The sequence below is a fragment of the Lepidochelys olivacea genome, assembly GCF_965140295.1.
Source record: "Lepidochelys olivacea isolate rLepOli2 genome assembly, chromosome: 2".
Taxonomy (NCBI): Eukaryota; Metazoa; Chordata; order Testudines; family Cheloniidae; genus Lepidochelys; species Lepidochelys olivacea.
Genome location: NC_140412.1, coordinates 72,218,363 through 72,232,594, shown reverse-complemented (window position 1 = coordinate 72,232,594; position 14,232 = coordinate 72,218,363). Strand labels below are relative to the sequence as shown.

Below are 14,232 nucleotides of genomic sequence, written 5' to 3'. Positions count from 1 at the left end.
TTCTTCTGCCGCGCTTGCTCACAGCACAGACATAATTAGTGTCAACTGCAGATTCAAAATTTATTAATCTTTCCTTTTAACTGTAGGGATCAATTTAAGTTACTTGATAAAAAGGGAGAAGACAAAAATGAAAACCATTGTTTCATGCTGTCATATAATAATACCACACTGGAATACTGCAATCTGTATTGATTTTATTTAGCTACCAATTCTAAAGGAGCTCTGCTTTCTCTTCCCACCTTTTGATTAAATAAGGGAACTGTCAGGTTATATGAGAGAGTATTTGGAGTGGTGTAACAAAAACACTAGATTTCTCACATTGTTTGGGTGCTACAGGCAAAGTAAAAAAAAAAAAAAAAAGAACGGGCTAAGTAAATGTTAAGTGTTCTATTAAAAATGGGTTTATTATTATTATTGGGCTAAGTGTTCCATTCAGCAGCAAAATGAATAAAAAATGGAATTTGAAAATCAACTTATAATCATTCAGGTGTTTTGAATAATTCAATTATTTAGCAAAAAGAAAAGGAGGACTTGTGGCACCTTAGAGACTAACCAATTTATTAGAGCATGAGCTTTCGTGAGCTGTAAATTGAGGCTGAAGAGAACTGCCATATGGACTGATTTTTCTAATCCTACTCCAGACCACAAATATAATGAGATGATTTAAGTAGGCCAGGAACGACTAATGCTCTTCTGTGTGGTGATGCATTTAGTGAATTAAAAAAAAAAAAAAAAAAAAAAAAAAAAAGTTTGGCTGACTTGATTCTTAACATTTTCACCCAAACTCTTTATTCCAGTGCTGGCCAAAGTGCTGCTGAAGTCACCCATATCAATCATGCTGGATCCTGTAATCTGCATTCCAGTCACAACAGACACTATTTTATGCAAAAATATAAGCATCCCTCTAATGCCTGCCAAGCTGTTCCTTAAATACAGTTTAAATGTACTTTTTCTAGACTGGCAAGTGCTCTGCTACAGGGATGCTTTGGCTAGAAGTGTGTGGTACAGCCCAGCATCACTCAGATGCAGCTCTATAAAAAGATATTTCTGTCACTGCTCAAAACTCACTGCAAACATCAGCATGATGCAGCCAAATGTTACATAGTTTGATGGAGATAAGCTCCAAATCCAACTCTGCCTGCTGCTCACTAACTTCCACAGAACCAACAGCAGGAGGTGTCAATACTGACATACAAAAGAGCTCTTTTCACCCCAGTCAAAGATTCTTTCGTTCTGCCTACTCTTGAAACTCATCAAGTGAGCACTTTCTTTCAAGGATTTGGTTGTTCTCTACCTTCAGATGACTATATCAACTACAACCAAAATCGGACAGTGCATTTGAGCAGGGCTGGCTCTAGGTTTTCTGCCACCCCAAGCAAAATAAAAGGTGGCCGGAATGCCACCCCTGGAATTGTGCAGCCCCAAGCACGTGCTTGCTTTGCTGGTGCCTAGTGCCGGTCCTGCATTTGAGACATTTATTCAGATACTAAAGACTACCAAATTCAATCCATGAGCTCAAGAAGTAAGGCTCTTCAAGGATTTAAGCAAACCTCCATGGAAATCTGTTTTCATTCACCTCCCCTACAAAGCCATGCCTGCCTGGATTTACTACATTCCAAGGGCTTGATTTTAAGAAATTGTGCACAAGCATGGTAATCATTCATGCAAATGCTCAGTTAGATACCTAGATGATCATCTGTGCACACAAATCAGAGAATTGTACTACCGGAAGGGACCTCAGGAGATCATCTAGTCCAGTCCCCTGCAGACATACTTTGGGGTGAAACTGTTAAGAGCTGGGCATAATAGGTTTTGTCCAAATTTCTGCATCAGTATAAATACAGTGGTAACAACACAAGGGTTGTGAGATGCACTAGAATCCAGCAAAAGTGGGAAGAATAATTCTTCCAGCAACAGTGAGGTTATAAGGTAGTTGGCTCTGCAAACAGATGAGACACAAGGTGAACTCACAATGAGAAATTCTCCTCCCCTAAATGAAAAATGTTCTACAGCAGCATATTTTGAAAAATGACCTGAAGTTTTTAAGGACAGCCTTGCTTGTAACAGATGTTGATTACAATGGGCCTAAGGCAGGGGTGGGCAAACTACGGCCCACGGGCCGGATCTGGCCCATCAGGACTTCGGAACCAGCCTGCAGGATTGCCACCCCTGTGGGGCTAAGGCGGGCTCCCTGCCTGCCCCGGCCCTGGCCCCGCGCTGCTCCTGAAAGCGGCCGGCACCAGGTCCCTGCAGCCCCTGGGGAAGCGGGAGGCTCCGCGCGCTGCCCTCGCCTGCAGGTACTGCCCCCCACAGCTCCCATTGGCCAGAAACAGGGAACCATGGCTAATGGGAGCTTCGGGGGAGGTACCCGCAAGCGAGGGCAGCTCACGGAGTCCTCTGCCCCCTCTTCCCCCCCCACGTGGCCGGGACACGCAAGGAGCTTGTCTTAGCCTGGCTGTGCGTTGCTGCCACCCTGGAGCCGCTCAAGGTAAGCGACACCAGGCCGGAGCCTGCACCCCAAACCCCTGCCCTGAGCCCCCAACCCCCTGCCACACCCCGCACTCCCTCCTGCACCCCGCACCCCCTGCCCTGAGCCCCCTTGTACACCCAGCACCCCAACCCCTTGCCCTGAGCCCCTTCCTGCACACTGCACCCCCTCCCACCCCCCTGCCCAAGCCCTGCGTTCATGGCCCTGCATGCAATTTCCCCACCCAGATGTGGCCCTTGGGCCAAAATGTTTGCCCACCCCTGGCCTAAGGTGTGCTTCTGTCCTTGTTACTCTATATAAATCAGAGAAACTAAGCAAGATACGTTCTCACCTCTAGCACCCACTTCCTTTGCCTTTGTGCGTGCGGACGTCTTTCTTCTCCAGTCCCACTTTTCTTTGTGAGCATTCCAAGAGATTTCCTTCAAGTTGTACTTACCCTTACAGGTCAAGTTACTAACAAGTACCACAGCACATCAAGGGTTACTCCTGTTAGGAATTCCAGCATACCAGACCATGCTGCACAAACATGCTATTTGCAGTTCCTACAAACAGTTGGAATTTGGAGGCAACCTCCTCCAACATTCTCCTACAAAATGTTTCTATGATCTATGCACATGCTATGCATTGGCTCCAGGACTAATGGAACTCTATTTCAGTAGTTTCAGACTACAGACTGTGAAACTGGGCCATTGTTTAAAGTTTGAATGAGTTATCAGTAGATAATACAATCACAACAACATACTGCAGGGACTTTTGCACCAGATCCATTTTGATGATTCCCCAAGGCAAATTTTTCAACTGAAATATGCTATAAAGCAAAAATTGTTCATACTTAGGATTTTCCACTGTCACCCTCCAAAAATTAAATACAAGATTTACAGAAAGATACATTTTCAAAGAGTGTTGACAAAAAATACCTAACTGTTGACAAAAAAATCCAATGTTTTTGTTAGAAAGCTGAATGCAGATGTACCTCAGTGTTATAGCCATTCTTTCCACTATTTCTACTGACAGTGTAATTCCTGTTAATAGAGAGATATTTAACGAAAAAATTTATAACACTTAAACACTGACTGAATGTTGTCAGAAATCATTAGGAACAGGATACATATAAGTACTGTAATAAGAGTCTGTTACACAAGAATGCTGGCAAGAAACTCAGCTTGATTTCCAGCCCTCAGTCACATGACCTGAATGAGGTCTCCAAATACCAATACCCTTGTCACATGACTGACTTCATTGGTTAGTTACAACTTACCTTTTAATTAAAAAAGCCCAGATGAATAAAAACCCCAAGTGAATATAAAACGTGATACCAATCAAAGAGTGAACATTAATGTGATGTATTCATTATGGTCTCTGAATGCCCATGGTCTTCCGATCACATGAGCACTTCTTGTTCTCAAAGTAATTCCTTCTGCAATAACTTATTGAACTACTGAAGTGGATCTGTCACCTGGAATCTGTGCGCATTTACTAGTCTTGGCAATTTTCATGGTCAGTAACTGAGTTTTAGTTCTCTCAACAAAGGAGCATTGACAATGGCATTCCAGATGTCTTTAGGAAACAGAGTCAGTGTCCTCCACATGTTGTTAGATGCCTTCTGTTAGGCTAATCCTTATGGGAGTGGGGTTCTGACATATAAACACACAAGGACAAAGCAAACCAGACAGCAGTTATCCAGCAGTTTTTGCAGCCAAATGCATTTCTACCCTTGAAAACTTCTTAGGCTGTAAGCAATTCAGGGCAGTGACCATATCTTCCTGTGTATTCATATAGCCACTAGCACAAATGGGCACTGAGCCCTACTAGGGTTTCTGGGCACTACTGTAACATTATATAATATTCCTATGGACATAATCAGAATGAAAATCTATTACACAGTAACCCCCTCAGCAATCATACTTCATGCTAATCTCTGCCACTGGGTTAGTTTACCAGACAAAGAGGCTGATCCATTATATGTGGAACTAAGAATCAGTTTCACAGGGATACATGCACAGAGTATTTAAGAAATCAGAACCTAGGAACTGCCATACCGGATCAGACCCATGTTCCGTCCAATCCACCGTGCTATCTGCAACAGAGGCCAACATCAGAAGAAGGTACAAGAAGCCATGAAGTAGACAGAGGTGGGACAACCCTAATGGTTGGAAATTGTTTTAACCCTGAAGCACAAGGTTTTATATCTCCTCTAAAAGTTTAACAACTCTGGATATTGATATTTTTTACCCATATAAATAGCCAATCCCTCTTTGAAGTGGGCCCCAACTGTACATGAAGCTTTACTCAGTAACAGAGCAGACATCAAGTGTAAATGGTGAATTCTCTGTAACTTTAAGACTTTAAATCAAGGATTTGAGGGCTTTCAGTAACTCAGCCAGAGGTTTAGAGGTCTATTGCAGGAGTGGGTGGGTGAGGTTCTGTGGCCTGCAATGTGAAGGTTAGACTAGATGATCATGATGGTCCCTTCTGACCTTGAAGTCTATGGAATACACAGCAAACAGAAGTTTAATTACTAATAAATTAATTATAACAATGTTTATATCTAGGATTTGAAAGATGTATCTTATTCTAGTTTCAGAGTAACAGCCGTGTTAGTCTGTATTCGCAAAAAGAAAAGGAGTGCTTGTGGCACCTTAGAGACTAACCAATTTATTTGAGCATAAGCTTTCGTGAGCTACAGCTCACTTCATCAGATGCATACTGTGGAAAATACAGATGAAAAAATGGGTGTTTATCACTACAAAAGGTTTTCTCTCCCCCCACCCCACTCTCCTGCTGGTAATAGCTTATCTAAAGTGATCACTCTCCTTACAATGTGTATGATAATCAAGGTGGGCCATTTCCAGCACAAATCCAGGGTTTAACAAAAAGTCTGAGGAACAGTGGGGGGGGGGTAGGAATAAACAAGGGGAAATAGGTTCCTTTATATAATGACTCAACCATTCCCAGTCTCTATTCAAGCTTAAGTTAATTGTATCCAATTTGCAAATTAATTCCAATTCAGCGGTCTCTCGTTGGAGTCTGTTTTCGAAGTTTTTTTGTTGAAGGATAGTCACTTTGAGATCAGAAATCGAGTGACCAGAGAGATTGAAGTGTTCTCCGACTGGTTTATGAATGTTATAATTCTTGACATCTGATTTGTGTCCATTTATTCTTTTGGTTAGTCTCTAAGGTCCCACGAGTACTCCTTATCTTATTCTAGGTTATTGTTGGTTAGCATGGTAATTGACAGTCACTGAATAATGGTATAAATAATATCTTTCATTTTAAGTAATTTCCAGTAATCAACATAAAAACAAAATAAAATGCACTTCTCCCTATTAAAAACAATAATTGTTCTCCATTCAAATTCCTGGAACACATCCCCACTGCAAACAAAAATAAGAGAGGGCAGTTAATATACTACATTACAAGTGCAGATAAATGAGACTGTTTAGCTGAAACTAGTTTTCTTTCTGTACCAAAAACACTCTCTTGTGGAGTGTTAAAATTTCACTACCATTCAGCTAGCCTCTGTTTTTATACAGATGAGACATCCGGCTGCACAGTACATAAGGAAATGTGAGCTTAGACTTTTCACTGTTGTTTCAGCGACATTCCTAAGTATTTTCTCTGCTCTTCACAAACGACCGGCTGCACTTCAGAAGTATCAGTGGTGCACACTTCATGGGAGCTGCAAGTGCAGCAAACCAGACAACTGTTTTACAGGACTCTTCAGACGGACAGTCAGCTTTCACCTCAGGTCAATGAGGGTATTGAACCCAACTGTGGTGTCTTCTTAGAAAAGAAATGGCGAGGCGGAAGAAAGGGGGAGAATGAAATCTTAGATTTCTAAGAGATACGGAGACCTTTGCTATGAACTTTTCCACATAGGGCAGGTTAGGGAGTGGAAATTGGTCTGCTGGACAGTGTTTGGGAACAGGCCTCTACTTTTCTTTGATGCTTTACTTCATCCAGTGTGGGAGCTTTAAGTAACATTTGGAGGAAGAGCCACAGGCTCCACTTAAGAAAGAGGATTGACCGATACACTTAGGGGTTTTAAGATTCAACATTAGCGGGTTTTAATGTGAATATATATTATGTTTAAATGAATGTCCATGTACTAATATTTATAGCTCAGTGTGATTTATTTATAAAATACAAATAAAATTTATAAAATACAAATAAAATTCTGGCAGCTTTTATACGGGACCCTTTTATTCCAGTCTCTATGACAAGTGCACTGCCATCTGTGGCATTAATAGCAATGTACTTTCTCCAAATTCCAGAATCATTTATGATCCAGAAGCGTGTCATTTTTGTTCCATTACATAACAAGTCTGATACAGTAATGCTGAATTTTCATCTAAAATTTTCCTAGTGGAGTAACATATTGCATCCACTAGGAAATAAGAGTTACAGTCATTTCGATCTTGTTTGCATAGAAACAGAGGGCCAGATTCCCAAGTGGCATAAATCATCATAGCTCCATAGATGCCAACGGTACTAACCCAACCTACACAGCTGAGGAGCTGGCTAACAGAATCGGGAAACGTTAAGTCCCATACCTACAATTTGTTGAGTACAGACAGAACTGTGTACCTGCACAGAATCAATGGGCATGTCTACACTGCAGCTGGGAGTGCATATCCCTTTAAATTGCTTAGGAACCTTCTAGTGGACCTCTCTGTCTTTTATGGCAGAAGCCATCAGAACCCTAAGACAGGAGCTGTATATATATGTAGCAAAACCCATAAGTTTGTACAGAAACAGGCTTCTGCAATCAAGTACGCTTACTGAGGAACAGGAATCCTGCATGACATCTCCTATTCCTGGGAGCTTAGGACTAGCCATGGTAAAGTCTTTGTACGTAGCACCATGCGTCTGTTTAGCGATATACCCTGTGTAAAGATCTCTATGCATTCATCATTAAATCATCCTTTTCTTGATATGCATTTGACAACCTCACACGCCCCCCAAACCCCAACAAACCCAGAACATAGCCAGTATCACACCAAATAAATGTGCAGAACTTCATGAGAATACAATAGAGTATATTTAAAGAGGCATATGGTGCCATTTGTTTGGACATCGCACCTACTGTTATATGGTGCAGGAATTACTGGGCTCAAACCCCCATCCCCAAATCAATATACATAACACTTCTATTTCCCCCCTGGCGCCACCCATACACCTCCACCCTTTACAATGGTCATGCTGATTTTGAGGACAAGGGAAGGAAGTAATATTGGCCAAGGTCATTTCTGCTATATCTTTTATATCAAGTTACAAAGCACAGTACTTTAAAAGCAGAACTAAAAAAATCAGGAAAGGCAATACTGAGCCAGTCTGAGCTTCTAGGCACTTCTCCAACTTAACACTTTTCACAAGAATCCTGTAAAATTCTTATATGACCACCACGGAGGAAGGAAGCTTTCCAGTTCAACTAACTAAAAAAGACCCAACTAGATAACATCTTTAGCCGTGTCAGGTGGAAAGCATACAGGCATGAAACACAGAGCATTTGAACACCAGACATATTAAGGGAAAATCTTTTTTCGTCCAATGGAACCAATATGTTAGCAGCTGGAATGAGAACTGGCAAACATGAAACATATAATCCTATTTTATTCTTGAGGAAGCAGAAGTTATTCTTCTGAGCTGGAAGAGTTTCTTTTTGGACTGATCGCTATTCTTTTTATGGTTCACTCACCCTCTTCAGGAGGTGCAAGAGCAAGCTGGCAATTGCCACACAAAGCAAACATTTTCAATTAATACATAAGATTGACTTAGTCCAAGCGAGTGACATGAACCTACTAATACAGTAAGGGAAACGTGAAGTAACAAAAAACTCATAAATAGTCTTAAAAAGCTTCGCCTGAGAGAGGTGCAGTGGTAAAGGTAGTTTGAACATAGACATTTAACATGGCTCTCTCAGGCGAAGCTTTTTAAGACTATTTATGAACTTTTTCTATGAACATTCACATTTTATATCCAAGACCATGAAACTTACCACAGAATTGCACAATGTATACATATGCCAAGAACTTTAGGACAAAGAGCCCTCAGTTTAACTCAGCCAAGTGATGTCAGATTTTTCATGAGCGATCAGTCTACATAAAAATCTGGCATTACCAGATCTTTTGTCTACAGCCTTTATATTTCCCAATGGCCTGATCCATTTAAAAAACTAGCAGTAAAGAAATTGTATTTACCACAGCTTTAGGCTTATGATGGAATTCATGTTTCCTAAGGGGGTTTAATGGCATTTCATGCATACATAACTTCACTGATATTGCAGATGCTGGCTCGTATCAAACAAGATTTTGAATAAGTGTTGGTATGCGTACGTATTAGCAATACTGGCCTGTGTTTCAATAGTAGTCGCTTGGTATGCTTTGACAGCATATGGTTATAGCTTAAAATAAATAAAGAAAAAGATCGCCAATTAAAGGTGCATACAACCTTTCCCAAGTGAGTTCCGTTGATATATTTTCCTCCCAATACTGGGGATCTCCCCATTCCCCTTTAACTAACTAAGCAATTATGTTATTTAGCAAAGCTCCTGTATCATTTTTCGTCTCTTTTCAGATGACCTGCCCATTCCTTCTGAGAACACTTCTCACTATCTAAATGTGGCATGTCAAGGGAGTTCGAGATATTGTTTATACTATGTTGTAATCCTTTGGTATCACTTAATTGGTTTAAATGGCTTTAAAATAAATCTGTCAATCCCAACAGCTTTAACTGAATTTCTAGGTCTATTTAGAGAATTGTCTCCACATCCCTCTATGTAGTTCTTCTTGTGCAAAACAATAATTATTCCTTTATAACAGGCCATGTAGAATAATCACAAGAGAGGACCAAATGCCCTCCTTTAAAAGCTACCTAAGAGCGAGGACGACTAACCATTGGTTGTTTAACCATTGGACCAAGTTACCAAAGGAAGTGGCGAATTTGCCATCTCTTGACATCTTCACGGGAAGACCGGATGCCTATCAGGAAGAAATGCTTTAGTCAAACAAAAGTTCTTGAGTTCAATACAGGAGTAACTGGATAAAGTGTTATGACCTGTGATATACGAGAGGTCAGACTAGACGAGCTAATGGTCCTTTATGGTCTTGAACTCTACCTAGTACAGATTGGGCCTTCTCTCCATCACCAGAGTTGTAAACCATCTCAGTGTAGAAGGGGAAGCTTTACAAAGTATTCTTCACAACACATTTCTAATAAATTGTTCACTCTTATCTCATCCTCACTCAGTTGCACCTGCAGAGTGGCTCTGATCCTGCAAGCAGTTCCTTGTACCCATGCAGTGTCTCACTGTCTTCTGCACAGAAGTCATACCACAACAAGGAGGCCAAGGACACTGAAGATTGGGGCCTTAGACTATGATCTCTCTGGGGCAGGGACTGTCTTTTTTACTGTCCATTTATGCTAGATTGGTGCCTCCGGCAGTATAAATAATATAAAATATTATACTGCCCACTGACAATGCTGCTTCAGTAGATATTTAATCTCAAAGGATTACTGCAGAAGACAATTTCTAATCAGAGCTGGCATCAGTTAGGTGTGAGTAGGTGTCACAGTTGGGCATTGCTCTTTCCTGCTTTAGGAAAAGCAAATAAGTGAGCCGAGATGAATTTTCTATTGATCTAATCCGCAGTGAAGAGACTTTAAGAGAGCAAATCATAGTGTCACAGCTGTAAACCTGAATCTTTAGCAACTTCCAGTAACACACAGCATTCAAGGAGATTAATCCAGTTTTTACAAAAACAAAATCAAATCAAAGTTTGTTCATTCCCTGAAATTTTCAGCCTTAATCTTTTCAACCATTTATTACAACTGCCACTTGGCTCTTAATTTCTCCGTCTCTGACAAAGCTGTAGTCAGCTTTTCATTGTTGTTTTAACAATTTCAATAGCAATGACGACTAAAGTCTTGATAGGCTAGCAGATGTTTTCTAAAGGGAAAATAATAGCATCTGAAAACAGATCCTCATGTTTCCTGTGCAAAAACTATCGTGGTAGCAGATCATGTTTATCCATGGCAATTGTAATCAGTTAAAATCATAAGCTAGTTCTGGTTTAAAACAGTTCACAGAGAGGTTTAGGCTTAAAAATGTAATCACTTGCAAACACACACTCTGAAATAACAGCCACCTTGATAATCTCATGCTGCTGTAACTATTAGTCTGTTACTTGATCATTTTCCACTCCAACAATACAAACATTTCCAAACATAAGGAGAGCAAAAATTGGATATGGGAACATTAACGAATGACAGTAAGGGCAATCAAGCTGAAAAACCATTACTGGGTGTGTTAATTTGGTTGGAAAGCAGTGACCTGCCAGTCCTATTTCATGACTAGACAAAAGGGTATCCTGGCCTTGACACAGGGAGGAACAAAGCCCAACCTTACAAGAGAACATCAGCAGCTGCTTTGCAGTCCTATCTCCAGAGAGATAACCAGGGAGCAAAAACAGTCCAGCAACGTGGCCCTAGCCAACAAAATAGTCAAAGCTCCATCTGTTCCAATGCATTTGGCCATTTCCTGTCATGTCAACACAACTTTAATTATTTTCTTTTATCTCTACCTTTACTCCTGACAGTGGAAAGAGCTCGTTGGAGCTGCTGCAGTTCTCGGCATCAATATTGTCACAAATGAAATTGTTTCCACACAAGTACACACACTTCTTTTTTCTCTCATCCTTCAAATAATTTACCTCCAATCTAAACTCCTCCAGCCATATAATCACCTCAAACCTCCAATCCTTCCCAGTGGTAAGCCTCTGCAATTAACAATCACCCTCACCCACCCAGGTCAGCCACTGAAATGCATCCATCGCCCACTACCTCAAGTACACGCCCAGCCTGATTTCTCCTATTCCCCCCTGGGATCTTTCATCCCAGCCCTATATTCCAGGGGTGCTTCTGGAATAAGTTATCCCCTGAGATCACTCAAACCCACCCCTCCCCAAACACCATCACTGAAGACTCCCCTTATGATGGGCCAGTCATTCTCACTTGGATACCTCACACATCTCCCCTTGGAATATATGAGTCCCCCACCACCACCAGGAGCTCCTCTGATCTGCTGCTCTAGAGATTCCCCCAGGGATATGCCAATGCCCAGTGCTTAATTTGTGCCAAGGGCTGAGCCCAGCACCCCTAGGCTTGGCGGTTCATAGCCCTGGCACCTCTGGGCTTGCCAGGTCAGTTATGAAAGTAAACAAATTGCTTGAGCCCCGGCACCTCTTTCACTACCAATTGAGTGCCACAGGGAGCACTCACTGCCCAAATGTACCCAGCCCTTTTCAGGAATACCCCCCTGAGGAATGCCAGCGCTCACCTTCCCCTTGGGGGATGCCACTGCGCCCAGGATCACTCAACCCCCACCTAGTCACTCTGCTACCAGACTCCTGTGGAATCGTTCAGGGACCCCGGGGCCAGCCACCCCCCCGCCCAGTATGTCTCTAAGGAATCCCCCTGGAATTGCTCCCCACTGCCCCTGCTCAAATTGCTCCAGCCCCTGGGTCACGCTCTTGTCTTGCAACAACCAAGCTGGGGCGGAGGGAGGTGAAGCGCCCGGCCTGAGAGGCACGAAGTGGACCAGAAGCTGGAAGCTCAGCGAGCGGGAGGGAGGGAGGCAGCGGGGTACTCACAGGACCGATGTCTGCTGAGGCACCCTGGGGACGTGATCCAGCATCAAGTGCATGCAGCGGATGGTGGTTTTAAAGCAAAGGCATCGACTGGGGCAGGGCAGGGACGCGCCGCACCGCCCGGCCAGGAACAGGACAGCTAAGGAGAGAAGTTTGGGCTCCATCTCGCCCCAGCCCCAGCCCCGGAGCGTCTGGCCGCTCCCGCCGCCGCCGCGCTCAGGAGCCCTTCCAAAGGCCGACGCGGGGCCAATCGGCAATGGCTGGGATCACATTACAGGCGGCAGCGCGCGCGCCGGGTACCACCAGGGGGCGCCACCCTGCTAAAGCCTATGCAGCCGGGCTTTTAAAACCTGGTTGCAGAGGGGAGGGAGGGGGGGCCAGATTTCAGAGCCAGAGACGGACTGTGTTAATGAGTTTCAGCTGTGGGAAGAGAGATGCCTCACAGCTCAGCTAGTGGAGAAGTTGTTTGCCACAGCGTCAGCTGATCCTTTTAATGAATGAGTGCACTTCCCTGGAATTACTTCATCCAGGCAAGCCCCCTCCCACTGACATGCTAACCAACTGAACTGCCTGGGACTGAACGTTTCCTTTCAATCTGAGCTACCCCACGACAGCACCCGTGCTCGGCACAGGACTTTATGGACCAGGTAAAAAGGCAGGTCCCCCGGGGGTTGCAGCGTCAATCTCTGTTTTGCAAGCGTAGGTCCCAGTGTCTTTGCACGCAGACAGGAACACAGGCTCTTAGAGAGGTGGAGAGAGCCACTGCAATGGAAAATGCTTCTCTAGCCTTGAAAAGTAATGAAAACCAGACTTTTTTAGAGAAAAACAGATGAACAGGCCAGTATACATTTTGGCCATGTCAAGCTACTTTACTTAATGCAAAGGGAGTCTTGGTAAATGCATTCCACTTTCTAAACCCATGGAGATAACACTGATCCCATAAGCTGAGAGGAAAGAAAGCAGTTGTCCCTTTGCAGAGGATGCTGGGGAAGACAGACAATGCTTCCCAACAAATGTGTTGCCCCCAGTAGCCTCCCAACAAGTCACAGCTCTACCTATCTTTGTAGTGTGGGGAGAAGGTGACCACTGAGCAACATTTCCCTCCCTCTCTGGCTGGATAGTTCGTTCCTCCTCTCGTCTTTGGGAGAAAGTGGCTGTGCACTTTCCTAGTTCCTCCTTGGGGAAGGGAGCAAAATGTGACTGGCAGCTTCACTCCTAGGCCCTGGTCTGGCCACAGGATCAGCACCAGTGGGTCCCTTGCACCTGTACAGAACTCCGTAATAATACTTAGCCCTTATACACTGCTTTCATCAGCAGATTTCAAAAGAACTACACCCCTTTTACAGACAGGGAAACTGAGTCATGCAAAGGTGAAGTGCCACATTTTCTGAATCCTATACCAGTGCCACTGGGTCACATTGGGGCTCTCTACAGGCACAGGAAGCCACCTACTTGGATGCAGTTGCAGGAACAGGGGCTTGGCTCCAGATCCTCAAAGGTATTCAGGTGCCTAACTCCTATGGGAGCCAATGGAAGGTAGGCACCGAAATAGCTTTCCGGATCCGGGCTTTAGTTCACAAGATGGATAGATGTAGCTACCACTGTGATGCATGTATGCAAACGGCCCTAGGGTTCCACATGAGGGCAGCAGTCCACCCACACAGATTGCAATACAGGCTTGGGGCCAATGACACCTGTCCCCATGATCCCACTGCTCCAGTGCCCTTTGTAGACTGTGCAAGGTGAAACTCCATAGGCCTCCATTGTGCAATCAGACCCTTAGCCCCTGGTCCAAATGCAGGACTAAAGCTACAGACTATCAGCTCCTTTAAGGGCCTATACATCCTCTTGGTTCTGTGCAGTCCCATTGCACAGTCAGCACTAAACCAATCAGAAGATAAAATGGTAAATTTATAATAACTCTGCCCATCTGCCCAACCCTACTGGTGTGGTTCCCATAACACAGAGGAAACTTGTTCTGTATCCAATCTCTCTCTTCTAAAGAAACGAACTGAGAAGCTAGCAAAAAGCTGTTCCTAACACATCTCAGCCAGGGTTCACACCAAGTCACAGTACCGAGGCAGCACTTGTTGCTCT

At 43.5% G+C, this 14,232-nt stretch overlaps 1 protein-coding gene across 2 annotated transcripts in view; it reads right to left on the bottom strand.

Annotated features, from left to right (window-relative positions):
* PXDNL (peroxidasin like) overlaps positions 1 to 12,304 on the bottom strand; it is a 283,093-nt gene extending 270,789 nt beyond the window's left edge. For both annotated transcript variants that reach the window (XR_014710245.1, XM_084619291.1), the window contains exon 1: positions 12,139 to 12,304. Coding sequence is in view for 1 of the 2 variants with exons in the window: in XM_084619291.1 (XP_084475417.1) it covers positions 12,139 to 12,299 (161 nt within the window). In the remaining variant the exon portion in view is untranslated. The remainder of the gene's footprint in view (positions 1 to 12,138) is intronic.
* Between the last annotated feature and the right edge of the window lie 1,928 nt (positions 12,305 to 14,232).